The following is a 17,766-nucleotide window of genomic DNA, read 5'->3' on the forward strand; positions in this document are numbered from 1 at the left end:
TCTTTAATACCAGGTCCTTTACCCGTTTAGGAGAAATATCTGCCTGGTTAGCAGATATTTCTCGTGAAACACTGCCGACCCACTCCCTCCTTCCCCTCATCCTGGCCTCTGCAATCCCAGGACAATGCAAGTTAGCAGAGAGTGTTCCTTCATGGAGCATCATCAGCTCTTGACCCCATCTTTGGCCAAGTTTCTTGACATTGTCCCAAACTTCCTAGGAAAGACCGTGCTTCTTAACATCTTATCCCATAGGTTTTATTCCTCGCTGAATGAACACCACCATTCTATACCCAGGCCATGCAGTTTCAAAGGGGAGAGATGCAACGAGTCCTCATTTTACGGGGGTTCGCAGCCTAGTTGAGAAGCAGATCAGAGACAGTGCTGCTCTGGGTTTTCTGAGAGTTTGGTGAGCTAAGAGGTGAATGCTGAAATACAAGATTTAATCTTGCCATTCAGAGATCCAGGGAACGGCTGGTCCAGAGGTGCAGAGGGAGCAGAGATGTGGTGTGGGAGAGTAGCAGTGAGTTTGGAGCAGAGCTGGGGAAGACTTGATCTGAAAGAGCCTGGGAATAAATTGCCTGGCTTTCTGTCCAATCTACCAAACTCTTAAGATTCCTCCTGCATCCACTTGTTCCTTGTTCACTCATAAACACTTCCAACACCTGTTTAACAAGCATCTCACACAGAAAATAAAATGGGCAAAAATTCACATAGAGTGGCTATGTTGAAGAGGCAGACATTAGAAATCAAGCTATGTGGGGCTGGGGGACATAGTTCAGTCAATAAAGTGTTGTCCTGAATTCAGATTCCCAGCACTTATATTAAAAATAAATAAAAATAAAGCTGGGCATGGTGGCACATGCCTGTAATTCCAGCACTGGGAAGATAGAGACAGGAGGATTCCTGGAGCTCAGTGGCTAGCTCCAGATTCAATGAAAGACTGTCTCAAAGAAAGGAGGAAAGAAGGCTAACACAGTTAAGGCCACATGACACTGGCCTCTGGACTCCACACCCTCACATACAATCATACACCACACACAAAATCAAAACACATGAGCACAGAGTTATAGGGGCTGGGATATCACAAATACCACCTGTGGGCTGTCTCGTGCCATCTTGTTCCTCAGGTAAACTACAGAGCAGAAAATTTGGTCCTAGACTGCTGTGGCCCACCATGGGGGCTGCTCTGACAGCTTCCTCACCTTGTAGGTGGAATGAAGAAGAATATGAGCTGTGGACTTTACTAGACTCGTGCCTTTTCTCAACCCGTTTGCCCAGCTTTATTTCTTTACTTACTCAGGAATATTTATCAAGCAGCCAGTGAGATGGCTGAGCAGGTAAAAAGCTCCCAAGCCTGATGACCTTAGTTCAGTTTCCAAAACCCATATGGTGGAAGGAGAGAACTAATTCCTGTAAGTTGTCCTCTCACCTCTCCATATGTACACACACAATAAATAAATGTAATTTTTGTTTTTGTTTTTTGAGACAGGGTTTCTCTGTGTATCCCTGGCTGTCCTGGAACTCACTCTGTAGACCAGGCTGGCCTCGAATTCAGAAATCCGCCTGCCTCTGCCTCCCAAGTGCTGAGAGTAAAGGTGTGCACCACCACTGCCTGGCCAATAAATGTAATTTTTATTTTGGGGGGAAAAAAAAAGAAGATAGTGATTAGCAAGCTAGGTACTGTCCTAGGTCCTGAGGACAGTTCAGAACAAAGTCTGGGGCAGTGGAGATGGCTTAGTGGTTAAAGGCATCCTCTGTGAAAGTGGGGATCAGAGTTCAGATTCCCAGAACTTGTCTGAATGCCAACAATTAGGAGGTCCACCTGTCATTTCAGTCTCTGAGGGCAGAAATAGGATCCCCAGAACAATCTGGCTAATGAGACTAGCCATATCTTTGAGCTCTGAATTTGACTGAGAGACCTTGCTCAATGAATACTATGGAAGAGAGAGTGAGGATCATCTAGCATTAACCTTGAGTCTGCGTACACATGCACACACCATGTGCATACATGTGAGAAATGAAAAAGGGAAAAAATATGGTATCAGAGAGGGAGACCAGTAAAAACATGATCAGGAAGGCAGGATATATAGTACATTCTATGATGGGGGGATCTAGTGGGAAACTAGCTAGGGAGTATAGGTCTAGGTGGCAGGTGGCAGTAGTTGCTCAGAGCCCCATTGAGAAGACAACAATCAGAGACAGTAAGGAGACAAGGGGAGGAGAGTATGAGGGTGTTAATTTTGTCAGCAGAAGCTACAGTCCTGAAACACAGGCCTCACAACAGAAATGGAGCCAGCACATGGGAAGAACAGCTGCAAGCTTGTGGGGGCCTTTGTAGGTCATTGGAAGGACTTTGGGTTTCACTAGGCTTTTAGCGGGAACATCATGGTTTGGTATAGCTAAGCGGGATAGCTACACTATTGACAGTGTCGGGAATTTTGAATGGGACATACTATATAAAGCACCAAGCACCATACTCTTTTAGAATTCAATGAATGCCAGTGGCTGGTGCTGGACTTAGGCCAAACTGAGAGATGGGACTAGGAGGCAGGGAGAGGATGAGACAGGTCTTGTCTCCAGTGCACAGTGCTTTGAGGATCCTGCTTCTATTTTGAAAAGTGAAATACTGAAAGGCAACAGATCACAAGAAAAGAGTGTGGCACCTGGAATCCTACCAGTTGCCTTAAACTCCATTTAGCTCAGTGACGTCTAGTCTCTTTCTCAGTGGTTTTTGTTGTTATTTACTTGTTTTGAGGCAGTTTTCTCTGTGAATCCTTGGCTGTTCTGGAACTTTATAAACCAGGCTGGCCTTGAATTCATAGAGATCTGCCTGCCTCTGCTTCCCAAGTGCAGGGATTAAAGGCATGTGCCTCCTCTTCCTGGATGAAGTCAGTGTTTCTGAGTCAGTAATTCTATCCATCCTTTCTCGTTGTTGGGAGGAGGATTTAGAAGAGTCAAAAATTTTGTCTTCCCCCATGCATGGCATGCATATGTGTGCATACTTGTGTAGGGGCCAGAGGTTGACCATGAATGTCTTTCCTGATCTCTCTCCACTTTATTGAAGCAAGGGCTCTCACTGAGTCTGAAGCACACAGGTTGGGCTAGTGTAGCTAGCCAACTGGACCTTTGCCTTCTTAAGTGCAGGATTGCAGAGAGAGGCTATGCCCACCTAACATTTACATGGGTTCTGGAGATCCAAACTCTGGCCTTGAGCCTATATGGCAAATGCTCTATCCGCTAGACAATTTCCTCAGTCCTTTTAAAACTTGTTGTGTTTATGTGGAACTTTGGTTTGGTGTGTGTGGTAGGGAAGTCTCATCCATTTTAATTTCATAAACCCTTCCCTGAAACATGCCACCACAGAAAATAGGCATTTGGAGCTAAAAAGAGATTGGTCTGAAATTAAGAGCACTGTGGCTCTTGCAGAGCACCCAGAATCCATCCATATGCTGGCTCACAACCACCTGTAACTCAGATTCCGGGAATCCAACACCCTCTTCTTGCTGCCACCCAGGCTTGTAGGCAGTGCTCAGACAGGCATGCAGGGAGAACACACACAAAATAAATATTTTTAAAAGGAGCAAGACTTGGGACAGGACTGTCAAGATGGCTTAGTAGGTAAAGTGCTTGTCATGCAAGACTGATGACCTGAGTTCAGTCCTTGGAACTCAATTAAAGGTAGAAGGAGAGAACCAAATTCAGAGTTGTCCTCTGACCTTACATGTTTGTTGACATGTTGAGATTAAGCAACATCTAGCTTGCTCCCTTTCTTCCAGGAGATCCATGAAGAGACCATGAGGAAAATTAGAGAATGTTTTGCATGAATGAAAATGAAAACACAGCAGGGTGTGGTGGCACAGGCTTGTAATCTGGCACTTAGGAGAGAAGCACACTCACATACATCACATCCATAGTAAATAATGTTTTATAAGTCTTCAGTCAGGCTGGAGAGATGGCTCAGTGGCTAAGAGCACTGACTGCTCTTCCAGAGGTCCTGAGTTCAAATCCCAGCAATTACATGGTGGCTCAACACCATCTGTAATGGGATCCAGTGCCCTCTTCTGGTGTATCTGATGACAGCTACAGTGTACTTATACACCTACCTACCTGTCTACATTCAGGGGATTCAACCTGCCAGGCTTATTGAACAAATGCTGACCTGCTGAGCTGTCTTCCTAGCTCTTCACTCAATATTTGGCAAATATTTATCAATATAGACATAGCAATAAATTTCCCTTTGAGCACTGCTTTAGCTGTGTCTCTTCTGTGTTGGTATGTTGTATTTTCATTTTCTTATTTATTTATTTATTTATTTATTTATTTATTTATTTATTTATGAGACTGAGTCCTCTGTAACCCAGGCTGGCCTTGAACTTGTCTGTGTAGCTGAGGCTAGTCTTGAACTCCTGGTCTTCCTACTGCTTCTCTCCTAAGTGCCAGATTACAAGCCTGTGCCACCACACCCTGCTGTGTTTTCATTTTCATTCATGCAAAACATTCTCTAATTTTCCTCATGGTCTCTTCATGGCTCTCCTAGAAGAGAGGGAGCAAGCTAGATGTTGCTTAATCTCAACATGTCAACAAATATTTGTCAAGTACCCACACCTTGTCCACATATGCACTGGTAGGTGCTGGGGCATAATGGCAAACAGAACAGGCTACTTTAGTTCTTGCTGCCTTAGTAAACACGTGGCAAAAGTATGTTGCTGGCACTAACTGTGGTAAAAATAACTGGATTATAGGCTACAGGTGACAGTAAGAGGACAGAAGCTTAAATGGGACTCGGGGATGTATCATTGACTTCTGGAGAATGGTGTCCCACAGCAGACAAGAAATCCATGGAGTTTGTTGTTTTATGAGGTAGAGTCTCAGCTTGGCCTCAAACTCACTATGTAGATGAGGCTAGTCTTGAATCCTGCCTCAGGTTCTCAAATGGTGGGATTATAGATGTGCATCACCATGTCTAGCAGAATCTATTGAATAGTAGTCCTCACACCTCCCACTAGGTTTCTCATACAAGCAGCCCAGGGAGCACCCCTAATGTTTCTATAATTCTAATCTATACTACCTCCGTTGGGGGGGGGGGGTGTTATAGCTTCCTTATGGGTTGGGATTCTTTCCTGGCTATCAAGCCAATTACTCTACTGCAGGCTTGCTTTAGGGACTTTGAGGAATTTACTAGATCTCTCTGAGCTTCAGTGTTCTCATCTGTCCAGTTGAGAGAATAAATGTCTCTAAGAGTTGTGATGGGGACCTAATGAGAAGTGGAAACACATTGGAAAGGTTCTAATGGAAGCAAGCAAAACCAGTAACTTTGTCCCCACCCTCTTCCATAACACTTCCTGCATCCTTCGAAGCTGAGTCCCTCACTTAGGTTCTGTATGCAGTCTCCTGGTTGCTATACCTTTGGTTCTTCTAGAGATTAGATTAAATAGAGGGGGTATGAAGGGCATGGGATGTTGAATCTTGTCCCAGAACACTCAGAACTGGATACTGAAAATATCTAATTCTGAGTAGAGGTAGGGTGGAGACACCTTTCACCTGTGGGTGCATAGAGCCATCCAGACAGACTGAATAATATAAAAGGTCCTGGGCTTTGAGGGGTGAGGGGAGACATCTTCTCCCCCATAGTGTCTTAGCTTTTTAGTATAGTATGTAAGGAAGATGAGGGCTATACACAGAGCCAGGACTGCAGGGGTCAGGGAATGATGGGCAAAAAAGTGTAATCTTTCTCACATTGACTCTTCAAAAACTCATTAGGATTCCTGGGTCTGAGAACACAGAAATGAACTCCAGGAGTTAGCTTCCAGTGCAGAGGGAAGGACAGACAGACAGCAGGGATGGAAAACACACCATAAAGATGGTGCAAGAAAGTGCCTGCCTGCCGGGAGTGTTCAGGGAAGCCCTCCTTATCCAAGGACAGGAAATTCAGATCAGCCCAGGTATGTGATGTCATCATTAATAACACACACAGCACAGGAGGTGAAATGCACACTGCTGATGAATGCTGCATTTCTCCCTCAAGTGCCCATGCAGAGATCAGTTGAGAACCCAGGTCTACCCAGGCCTATGCTTGTATGCCATAGCTTTGAGCTGTCTTCTAGGAACTCTTGCTGTAACCAGCTTGGCCTAGGCAAGTAGATTTCCCTTCCTACTTTGCATTCAAGGGATATTCCCTTTCCCCACAGTATTCCCTTTCCTATTTCTGATAGTGGAAAGGATACTAACAATTAAAAGAAGGCTTTACCATGTATTACCCTGGGTGTTTACAGGATGCCAGGAGGGGCCTTCCACCTGTTAATGTTAAAGTGCTGAATCTTCACAACAGCCCTGTGCTTCATAGATCCTGATTATCCTAGCCTTTGTTCTCTCTGCCCGCACTACCACAAGGTTACCTCAAACTTGCAGCAGTCTCAGCCTCCTGAGTGATTGGATTGCCTCAGGTACAATGATTGTGCTGCATTTACCCATGGTCACACTGCGTGCACGCATGAGTGCACGCGCCCCCCCCCCCAAATGGTTGATGGTGGCACACACCTTGAATCCCAGTATTCAGGAGGCAGAAGCAGGTGAATCTCTGTGAGTGCAAGGCCAGCTTGGTCTACAGAGTGAATTCTAGTATAGTCAGGGCTACACAGAGAAACGCTGTCTAAAAACAAAAACAGAGTAAAAAATAATAAAGGGGGTTGGGGTGGAAGCTTAGGGTTGAAGCTGGTGTTTTGGTTCCTGAAGCTGCTGTCTAAACCACTCAGATGAGAACTATTCATATCCTCGTTTTACAGTGGCAAAACCAGAGGATTGAGACCAGAGGAAGGTATGGGAAGTGGAATGGAAGGAACAGTTTAGAGGAGAGAGTTTGAACTCCACCCCAGGTCTTCCCAGGCTGACCCAGGTCTTCGGGGAATTAGTCTTAGAAGAGAAATCAGGTGCATGAAGACAGTCTGAGGGTGAATAGAGAGGTGTGTGAAGATCCAGAAAAGATGGAGGTTGGGAGGAGACTAGCAGTGACCCTGAGTTATTACAGGTTAGAGGAAAGCAGATGTATAGGTGGAATGATAGGCGAGCTAAGAGAATGCTGTCGGTGCAGGAGCATGGATCTAGTTCCCAATTGCTTGCTACTCACGGGCTCTCTTTGCTCAGTCCCCATCCTCTTCTTCACAGGGTCTCCCTTCTTTCCACCGACCAGAGATGGAGGCAAACCAGGCAGGCAGCGGTGCCGGGGGTGGCGGGAGCAGCGGCATCGGGGGCGAGGACGGGGTCCACTTCCAGAGTTACCCATTTGACTTCCTGGAATTCCTCAACCACCAGCGCTTTGAGCCCATGGAGCTATACGGGGAACACGCCAAGGCAGTGGCAGCCCTGCCCTGTACCCCGGGGCCCCCGCCCCAGCCCCCACCCCAGCCTCCTCCACCCCAATATGACTACCCACCCCAGTCCAGTTTCAAACCCAAGGCGGAGGCTCCTTCCTCATCCTCATCATCATCTTCATCCTCATCTTCCTCATCCTCGTCTTCCTCATCCTCTTCCCAAGCCAAGAAGATGGATCCGCCTTTGCCACCCACCTTCGGGGCTCCGCCCCCTCCACTCTTTGATGCTGCCTTCCCTGCTCCACAATGGGGAATTGTCGACCTCTCTGGACACCAGCACCTGTTCGGGAACCTGAAACGAGGTGGGCCCACACCTGGGCCTGGAGTAGCATCAGGACTGGGCACTCCCACTGGGACCCCAGGGCCACTTCCCACACCCTCGCAGACCCCGCCTGGGCCTACAGTAGGGGCAGCCTGCGACCCAACCAAGGACGACAAGGGCTATTTCCGAAGGCTGAAGTACCTGATGGAGCGGCGCTTCCCATGCGGTGTTTGCCAGAAGTCCTTCAAACAGTCCTCACATCTGGTCCAGCACATGTTAGTGCACTCCGGGGAACGACCTTACGAATGCGGCATCTGTGGCCGCACCTACAACCATGTCTCCAGTCTCATCCGCCACCGACGCTGCCACAAGGACGTGCCACCAACACCAACTGGGGGTACGCCACAGTCTGGGCCCGCACTTCCTTCACTGGGCCTCCCGGTACCCACAGCCAGTGCCACAGCCAACTCTGACCCCGCTGCAGTGTCCTCTGGCCCCTCAGCCACCCCTGCAACGCCTGCCACCTCCACTGATGGGAACACCACCACCCCTGCTGCCCCACCCAGCGTGGCCATGCCTCCCTCAGCGACTACTGGTGGAGAGGGCCCATTTGCCTGCTCCCTCTGCTGGAAGGTCTTCAAGAAGCCTAGCCACCTCCACCAGCACCAGATCATCCACACGGGTGAGAAACCCTTCTCCTGCTCCGTGTGCAGCAAAAGCTTCAACCGGAGGGAGAGCCTCAAGCGTCATGTGAAAACGCACTCGGCCGACCTGCTGCGCCTGCCCTGTGGCATCTGTGGCAAGGTCTTCCGCGATGCCTCCTACCTCCTCAAGCACCAGGCAGCCCACGCAGCAGCCGGGACCCCGCGGCCGGTGTACCCCTGCGACCTTTGCGGGAAAACATACTCGGCGCCGCAGAGCCTGCTGCGACACAAGGCTGCCCACGCACCACCTGTGGCCACGGAGCCGGCCAAGGACGGAACGGCCTCGGTCCCACAGCCACCTCCTCCCTTCCCCCCAGGCCCTTATCTCCTGCCCGCGGACCCATCCACTACCGATGAGAAAGCCACGGCGGCCGCAGCGGCTGTGGTGTATGGTGCGGTGCCTGTCCCACTTCTCAGCGCCCATCCGCTGCTGCTCGGCGGTGCTGGGAATGGCGGTGCTGGTGGCCCGGGCGCGGGTGGCCCCAGCAAGACGTTCTGCTGCGGCATCTGTGGACGCGCTTTTGGGCGCCGCGAGACCCTGAAGCGCCACGAGCGCATCCACACCGGCGAGAAGCCCCACCAGTGCCCAGTGTGCGGGAAGCGTTTCCGGGAGTCCTTCCACCTGAGCAAGCACCACGTGGTGCACACCCGAGAGCGGCCCTACAAGTGTGAGCTGTGCGGCAAGGTCTTCGGCTACCCGCAGAGCCTCACACGCCACCGCCAGGTGCATCGGCTCCAATTGCCCTGCGCCCTGGCAGGAGCCACAGGCCTCGCCACCAGCCAGGGGACCACTGGGGCCTGTGGCCCGGGAGCTGCAGGCACTTCAGGTGGGCCGGCCGACCTGAGCTACGCCTGCTCAGACTGCGGGGAGCACTTCCCGGATCTCTTCCACGTCATGAGTCACAAGGAAGCTCACATGTCAGAGAAGCCATATGGCTGTGACGCCTGCGGCAAGACGTTCGGTTTCATCGAGAACCTCATGTGGCACAAGCTGGTTCACCAGGCTGCCCCGGAGCGCCTTCTCGCGCCAACATCCAGTGGCCCCCAGTCCTCTGATGGCGGCAGCAGCAGCAGCGGAGGGACCGATGCATCCAGCGTGCTGGACAACGGACTAGCCGGAGAGGTGGGGACGGCTGTGGCAGCGCTGGCTGGGGTGTCTGGGGGCAGCGAGGATGCGGGTGGGGCGACGGTGGCCGGATCGGGTGGCGGGACCAGTTCAGGCGCTGAGCGCTTCAGCTGTGCCACATGCGGCCAAAGCTTCAAGCATTTCCTGGGCCTGGTGACTCATAAGTATGTGCACCTTGTGCGCCGGACCCTGGGTTGCGGCCTCTGCGGCCAGAGCTTTGCAGGCGCATACGATCTGCTCCTGCACCGCCGAAGCCACCGGCAGAAACGGGGTTTCCGCTGCCCAGTGTGTGGGAAGCGCTTCTGGGAGGCGGCCCTACTGATGCGCCACCAGCGCTGTCACACAGAGCAGCGGCCCTACCGGTGCGGCGTGTGCGGGAGAGGCTTCCTGCGCTCCTGGTATCTGCGGCAGCACCGCGTGGTGCACACGGGCGAGCGCGCCTTCAAGTGCGGCGTGTGCGCCAAGCACTTCGCACAGTCTTCTAGCCTAGCAGAGCACCGGCGGCTGCATGCTGTGGCTCGGCCTCAGCGCTGCGGCGCCTGCGGCAAGACCTTTCGCTATCGCTCCAACCTGCTGGAGCATCAGCGGCTGCACCTGGGCGAGCGCGCCTACCGCTGTGAACACTGCGGCAAGGGCTTCTTCTACCTGAGCTCCGTGTTACGCCATCAGCGTGCCCACGAGCCCCCGAGGCCCGAGCTGCGCTGCCCTGCCTGTCTCAAGGCCTTCAAGGATCCTGGCTACTTCAGGAAGCACCTGGCTGCCCATCAGGGTGGCAGGCCATTCCGCTGCTCCTCCTGCGGTGAGGGGTTCGCCAACACCTATGGTCTGAAGAAACACCGCCTGATGCACAAGGCTGAGGGTCTTGGGATGCCCGGAACAGGGGGAAGCGCCTTGGCCGGAAAGGATCCCTGACCAGGGGGTTTCAATGTGCCACTATAATCAGATATTCCCTTCTGGACTCCACCCTTCTGGGGCTGCTGGTCAGACTCTCCCCACCCTTCCTTACTGTTACCCATTCTAAAGAACCCCAGGTGGTCTAGCTTTCTTCCAGTCTCATGCCCTATCAACTGAAGATTAAATTGCTCCAACCCCAGGCCATTCTGGCCCTTCCTTCTTCATCTGTCAGACACTGGACTTGATCCTCTGTCCAGTAGATCCTCTTTTGTAAACCTCATCTGCCACCCAGCAGCTTCTGGCTCCAGTGAACTCTGTGATAGAGATGGGTTTGAACTTTCACCCTCTCTATATCCTCTGGGATCTGGCTGGACAGTGTGGACTATGAAGAGTTGGGAGGGTACAGGTGGGGGTCTGGGTGCTCTTGGATTGGGGGTGGGCTGGGGAGGGGACAGACGCGGCTTGTACAGAGCAGAGAACAATAAATGGTATCAACAGGGCCGCTGGGGTCTGTCCTTGCTGTTCCTAGGGGGTTCCACTGACTGCCTGGACACATCACCTCACATCACTCTCTTTTCACCTAGGTTGAGTGAGGATTTGCCATATCCCGGGCATTAGCCTATGAATTGGGCAAATGGAGAGGAGTGAAACAGGGAAGTCGCACTCTCAGGAACTGATTTGAGATCCCGAGACTCCCCTCCATGATGCTTTCAGCCACCATGACCGGAAGCCTCCTGTCTGCCAAGCCCTGACCTGGGCACTAGGGAAACTGATGAATTGATTGGACATGACATTCACACTCCAGTAGGCTGGGAGAGCATACCCGAGGAACTTTTAACACAGTCTGCAGACTTACTGGAGATGGTCTCGTGTAGTCTAGGCTAGCTATGGACTTGCTTTATAGGTAAAGATAGGCTTGATTTTTTTCCCCCACTTTGAGACATGGTCTTTCTATGTAACTCTTGGCTCTCCTGGAACTCTCTGTGGACCAGGCTGGTCTTGAATTTCACCTGCCTCTCTGCCTCACTGGTGCTGAGATTAAAGGTGTGCACCACAATGGCTGGCTAGTCTTGAACGTTTTTTTTTTAATCTAGATTTTAAAAAATTAAATTAGGTATATGGGTATTTTGCCTGCATGTATATTTGTGCACTACTTGGTGCCTGGTGCCCATGGAAGCCAGAAGAGGGCATTGCGTCCTCTGGATCTAGAGCCACAGGTGGGTGTGAGCTACCATGTGGGTGTTGGGAATCAAATCCCCAATCCTCTGGAAGACCAGTTAGTGCTCTTAACTGCTGAGCTATTATTACTTCAGCTCCAAATTTCATTTTTCTTCCCAGTTTGACACATATCTGTATATGTATGTATGTGTACACACACACACACACTTTGGTTGTATCCACACAATCTCCACTATGCTCTTACCCCTCTCCCTATCCTGCTGAACCCTTTCTTGCCAACAAGAAAAAAGAAAAGTCTTACTTTTGTCTTTTATTTTCTTGGTGACCCATTGTGTTTAGTGAGGGTTTCATGTATAAACTTGGTTGGAAGGCTTCTTTACCTGAGCAGGGGCAGCTAACCAGTAGCTATACCACTGAGGACTATAGTCTCCCTCTCCAGGCAACCATGAAATGCCTAGAGCTCCTCAGAGGCGGGTGGGACATTAGGAGCCTCTTCCCTGAGACTATAGACTTGTGGTCCTCCTGTTTCCATACACAAAGGGAAAATGGGCATGTGCCATTATGCCTGGTTTCTGTGGTGCTGGAGATTGAACCCCGGATACCATGTGTACTAGAAAAGCACTCTAGCAGCTGAACTGCATCCCCAACCCCACTGCCCTCTTCTGATAGAGTGTACAAACTCCTTTAGCTTCCAGTCCCCCCACTTCTCATTGATTTGAACACTGAGCCAGAGTGTCAGTTGCTATATTTCACCTCTCCTAGAATCTGACCACTTGTCTGCACTGCTGCTGTGTTGGTAGTCCCCTCTGAAAGCAGCAAGGAGTTTCTGTTTAGTGGTAAGGATCCATGTGAGAAAGCAAAGACACTGTTGTCTTGGGAAGCAGGCTCCTTTCTTTGGAGAAACTGGTGAGTTTTTATTATGCATCCTCCGAGGATTGTCTCTTGGGGATGCTGGATGAACAAGGACTACTGAACTAGCAACACATCTTCTCCATGAGAAAATTAGGGACTCGTCTGAGTAAGTACACCAACTTCTAAGATCACTTCACTGCACAAAACTTCTTACAACACAACCAAATAGCCATCTCCAAAGAGCCCAAGCCTGGTCACTCACCATTCCAGATAATGGATAACTACCCAGAGAATTGGAATACAAGACTGACAGAGAAGCCTTTCAGAAAGTCTTTTAATAGGAACAGACTGGAAGTCCCACTCTTATCCGATACTCCAACTCCCAAGTCCTTTTAGCCCCTTACCACAGTGTCATTTCTTACTTTTACACCCTGTACTGGCCCACCAAGGTTGTCATCAGCTAACCCTGCCTCAGAATTGCCCAGGACTAAGCAGGAAGCTGTCTACCTTAGAGTGTTGAATAGAGAGATCTGAAACTTCTTAGTAGACAGCTTCTGAGCCTAAGGCTTAAAGGGATACCAAGTGATTGCCTACTTGTAGTGTGTGCTCTCAGTTGCTTCCAAAAAACTTTAGTGAGTTAAAGAGAGACCACTATGGGGTAGGATGGAGAAGTTAGCAGAGCTTAGAGTGAATCTTTATGAGCAGGTTCACATCCGAGAGATGTGGTTTAGGTACTCTCTGGTTTAAAGGGTAAGGCATCCCAGCATTCCTTTAGAGGTGGCCTGGTGGGCATCTTCTGCACTGGAGGGTAGACATCCCAGGATCAGTGCAATCCAGTTGAGGTAGGCAAAAGATTTCATTGGACCAGAGGCGGTGGTACATAAGGTCTTGCTTTCCAGCCTGGTCTGGTCTGGACCTCATGATCTTCCTGCCTCTAGTGTGCTGGGATTACAGGCCTTTGCTATGCCCAGCTGTCTATGTATTCTCAGATATACCTGGGCACCCACAGACCCACAAGTACCTCTTTCCTGAGTCTCTCATGGGCTTCTGGGAGACCAGAACCAGGTTCCCTTTTTCATCTGACTCCAACTGCTCATTATTTTTCCTTGGCTTCTGCCTCTATTTGCCCACCCACCTCTCCTATGATATGCTTCCTACTTCCAGCCTACTGGTCAACCTCCACATTGCCGTTCACAGTTTCTCTACACCCTTCTTCCATAGTGTTTTCTGTCCCACATTTACTTCCTGATTCTTGGGACACCGAAGATGATCTCAGTTGGCCTCTAGACTCTCCCACTCCAGGCCCTGGCCCATGGAAGTGGGTACGCTGGTGTTTTCGGAAGTTGGAGGAGTTATTGAAAGTGCGGTTGCAGAGCATGCATCGGAAGGGGCGCTCGCCTGTGTGAATGCGGGCATGACCACTCAGCACAGAGGACTGAGTGAAGCCTTTGCCACAGATGCCACAGTGGTAGGGCCGCTCCCCTGTGTGTACCCGCTCGTGGTCTCGCATGTCTGAGGAACGTCGGAAGGGCTTGGCACAGAACCTGCAGGCGAAAGGCTTGCCTACCACAGCACCAGAAGCTGCTGCAGTCATCACCACCTCTGACCTCTCCTGGGCCACCCTTGAGTTCGGCTGTCCCATTGTTGCTGTGGGTAGAAACCTTCCAGAGGTGCCTGGCTCTACCCCGTGTCGGTGCTGGTGCCGGAGCAGAGGTGCCAAGGCCTTAAAAGCCCGTGGGCAGAGGGAACAGCGGTAAGGCCGTTCTCCTGTGTGCAAGCTGTAGTGGGCACGCAGGCTAGCAGGACCTGGACAGCTGTGGCCACACACGTGACAACGGCTAGAATCCCCGCCCTGCCCAAGCCCCTCCACGCTTGCCAGGTGGCCATGCTCATGAAACAGCAGCTCTGAGACTAGACGGAAGGCAGCAGGACACAGGGCACAATGAAAAGATCCTGGTTCTGGGGGCTCAGGGACCAATGTGGTGTCTGTGACTTTTACCACCTGGATCTCGATGAGGTCACCTGGGGGTGTGGCAGGGCGGCCATCATCAGGCACCAGGACCTGGAGAGCAGAAGAAAAAACAGGAGGCTGTGGACCCTGTTTGGAGAGCTTATTAAAACACTTGCCTGGGCTGTGAAGATGTCTCAGTGGGTAAAGACACTTACAAATCTAACGACCTGAGTACGATCCTTGGGACCCACAGGGTGAAAAGACAGAAATGACTTTCTAGAGATGCTCTCTGACCTCCAAATTTTTGTGCTATAGCACACATGCACACCCTTTCCTTACATAATAAATGAAAAATAAAAATTTAAATAAAATATTTGCTCCTCTGAAGTGTACTGTATCCTGTCTTTTTGTTTTTGCTTTGTTTTTTATATGATTTATTATTTACTTACTTAGAGACAAGGTTTCACTATGTAGCCCTGGCTGGTTTGGTACTTGCTGTGTAGACTAGTTTGGCCTAGAACTCATAAAGGTCTGCCTGCTTCTGCCTCCCAAGTGCTGGGATTAAAGGCATGTGCCTGCCATCAAGCCCAAGTGTTTCATTTTATACTTATGTTATGTGGGAGAGCCTGCATATATGTTCACTGTGTGTGTTATTGTCCATGGAGGCCAGGTGTGAGGATCAGATCCTCTAGAAATGGAGTTACAGGTGACTGTGAGCCTCCATGTAGATGCTGGGAACTGAACTTCTAAAAGTGCAGCCAGTGCTCTGAAATGCTGAGCCATCTCTCCAGCCTCATCCCTTGGTTTCTTAACCCTGTTATCCATGATACAGAATTCTTGCTGGATCCATTCTGGCATTCCCCCTTCTTGCCCCCAAAATACCACAGACTTGGAGGTGCCTCTCCTATGTATTAGTTAAAAGCCTCAGAAAGAAAAACACCACTCAAAGGGAATCCCTATTCCTGCTTCTGGCCCTCATCATCCACCTCTTTTAGAGCACCCTAAATGGACCTTGGAAAATGTAAATGAGGTCATGACATTTCACCACTTCCAAGCCCTCCAATTGCATTTAAAACCTCGTGTCCTTCCTATAATATCCAACATGATCTGGATCCTGCTTATCTCACTGATACAGTGTAAACTATAAGCTGGCACCCAGCTGACTTCTGCCATTTAAATTTAGCTCGCTCCACCCCCACTCTTGAGTGTACTTTTTATTTCTTATAGAACATATTACAATAAATTCTCTTTATCGTCACTTTTTCTCCTCATAAGACTGCAAGCTGCAAGAGAACGCAATCGTTGTCCGTTTTGATCCCTTGGAGCTTTAAATGTTTGTTGAATGAACCACTATTCTGAGTTACTTTCCAGTTACTAGTTAGAAGTTTTAAAGTCATCCGATGCACCCATTTCTCCTCCGTTGGGCATTTGTAAGGCAGGCAGTCCTTGTATCATCATCACATGCCATCCTAACATGGTGACCGGATTATAGCTCTCTTTGGGGTCACCTTTCCAACCATCCACTAGCCCTACAATTTCCCTGATGCCCCGCCCCTCTTAAGACTCTACACTTGTTTATGCAAATAAACTCCCTTGTCCTCCCCCAGGACCCAACCAAGCCCCAAGACACAACCTGTCTGAATTCAGGACCCGCCTCAACCTGGCCTCGCCCCTCATTCCCCATAGGCTCCTCCCTAAACCCCGCCCCAGAGTGTTACCATACCCCCCCGCCCAATTGTCCTAGGCCCCGCCTTGGTCCCGCCCCTTGCCCTGCTATCGTCTTTGCTGTGAACCCCCTGCCCAGACCCCTTCGTCGCCCGCACCAGGTCCGGCGGCTCCGGGGATGGCGACTCCCGGGTCGGTGAGCTCGGAATCCGGGGGTCCGGGCGCGCGGCGGCCATCTTGTACCTAAGCCCGGTCCCCGAGGGCAAAGATTGCTCCGCGAGGGGCGGGGCCGGGCCGGCGGCGCTGCGCAAGCGCGGGGCAGGTCGACGAGGGGCAGGACCAGAACGGGTAGATGGGCGGGGCCACGGCGGGGTGGGATAAGCGGAATCCCGCAAAAAGTCTTCTATAACTGTCAATCCTCCACGTAGACAGACTGAACTTGCAGCTGGGAGGTCGGCCAGAGCCTAGCGACGAATTCCGATGTCTCCCCACTTTTTAATTATTTAGGGATGTATTCCTGTCTGGCCTAGAACTCTCTTCGTAGACCAAGATGGCCTCGAACTGACAGAAATCTGCTTGCTTCTGAGCCTTTATGATTGGCCTTCCAAATCCCTTTTTAAAACTAACTCCAGCTGAGCCCGAAGTTTGCTTACATGAACTTCAAGGCATGGAAGATTCTAACGTTTCTGAGGTTACTTTCCATTCCTGGTGCAAAAGGTAGCGGCTCAGTTTATGAATGGAAGATTTTCTAAGCCTGTGTCAAGAATGAGACTCATTTCGGAAGTAGAGTTTGGGGAAACTGGGAAAGGGGATAACATTTGAATTGTAAATAAAGAAAATATCTAATAAAAGAATAATAATAATAAAAAGAATGAAACTCTTGAGCGGCAGCTCAGGTGAGATTCCAGACGGAAGCAAACCCCCGCGAGTTGCTGTGATGTTTGGGGGAAAAGAGCTCAAAGAGGGTTTTCGGCAGCACTAAGGACAGGGCTCTTTTGAGAGTTCAACTCACTCCAGGGCTTGGCTTTGTGACAGGATAAATCAGGACACTTTTGTGGCCAACTCCTCCTTCTCTCCTCCTCTTTCCACTCACTCCTTGTTTCCTACCCTCTGACAAGGCCCCATACAGTGAGAGCTGGCCTCAAACTTATGTAGTCTATGCTGGCTTTGAACTCTATTTTGATTTTTAAAGATCTCCTCCTCCTCCTCCCCCTCTCCCTCCTCCTCCTCCTCTCCCCCTCCCCCTCCTTTGCACGGGTGCTCTGCTGGCATATATGTCTGTACATCACATGTTTGCAGTGCTCATGGACATCTGAGATGGTGAAGTTATAGAAGGTTGTTAGCTGTCATGTGGGTGCTGGAACCAAACCCAGGTCCTCTGCAAAAGCAACAAATGCCTTAACTTCTAAGTTATCTCCCCAGCCCTGGCCTTGAACTCTTGATCTTTCTGGTCCTGTGATTACAGGCACGCTCTCCACCACCCCCCTGCCACCGTGCCCATCTCCATTCCTCTCTCTTCTGTACGGACCTTTAGAAGTGTGTGGAAACAGCCAGAAAAGAGACATGGGAATGCTTTGAAACTCTCTGTTTATTTGGATAGAGAAGGAGACATTTATCATCATGGCTAAGATTTCCTTTCTCTGGAGGGGGGTGTATGATAGCATTTCTGCTTGAAGTTACATGTGACCATGTGACTTCCTTTAGCTAGGAAGGTTGTGAACCACTGGCTCAGGGTTCTAGCTGTTTTCTGTCAAATAGTACATCAG

At 50.3% G+C, this 17,766-nt stretch overlaps 2 protein-coding genes across 10 annotated transcripts in view; one reads left to right on the forward strand and one right to left on the reverse strand.

Annotated features, from left to right (window-relative positions):
• The window catches only part of Znf865 (zinc finger protein 865), a 12,174-nt gene extending 766 nt beyond the window's left edge, over positions 1-11,408 (forward strand). The window contains exons 2-4 of one of the 9 annotated variants that reach the window (XM_031385208.1): positions 5,761-5,942; positions 6,273-6,443; positions 7,162-10,853. In XM_031385208.1, the coding sequence (XP_031241068.1) occupies positions 7,189-10,371 (3,183 nt within the window). In that variant the 5' untranslated portion in view covers positions 5,761-5,942; positions 6,273-6,443; positions 7,162-7,188 and the 3' untranslated portion in view covers positions 10,372-10,853. Of the gene's footprint in view, positions 1-252; positions 419-5,760; positions 5,943-6,272; positions 6,444-7,140; positions 10,854-10,937 lie in introns of those variants that run through there. The other 8 variants (XM_031385211.1, XM_031385209.1, XM_031385214.1 and 5 more) reach the window with 8 other exon arrangements.
• Positions 11,409-12,701: 1,293 nt separating this feature from the next.
• Znf784 (zinc finger protein 784) lies at positions 12,702-16,291 on the reverse strand. Its single transcript, XM_031385215.1, has 2 exons — positions 16,159-16,291; positions 12,702-14,446 (listed from the first exon to the last, which is right to left on the reverse strand). Exons 1-2 carry the CDS (start codon positions 16,234-16,236, stop codon positions 13,550-13,552), a joined length of 975 nt encoding a protein of 324 aa, XP_031241075.1. The 5' UTR covers positions 16,237-16,291; the 3' UTR covers positions 12,702-13,549.
• Positions 16,292-17,766: the final 1,475 nt, after the last annotated feature.

The sequence above is a fragment of the Mastomys coucha genome, unplaced genomic scaffold, assembly GCF_008632895.1.
Source record: "Mastomys coucha isolate ucsf_1 unplaced genomic scaffold, UCSF_Mcou_1 pScaffold21, whole genome shotgun sequence".
Classification (NCBI taxonomy): domain Eukaryota; kingdom Metazoa; phylum Chordata; class Mammalia; order Rodentia; family Muridae; genus Mastomys; species Mastomys coucha.

What these genes read in the sequence shown, in the direction of transcription:
- Znf784 (XM_031385215.1), bottom strand. Translation starts at nt 16,236, where the DNA reads ATGGCCGCCGCGCGCCCGGACCCCCGGATTCCGAGCTCACCGACCCGG. An exon ending in CCCCGGAGCCGCCGGACCTG is followed by an intron (nt 14,447 to 16,158) that starts GTGCGGGCGACG and finishes TCTGCTCTCCAG; the next exon opens with GTCCTGGTGCCTGATGATGG.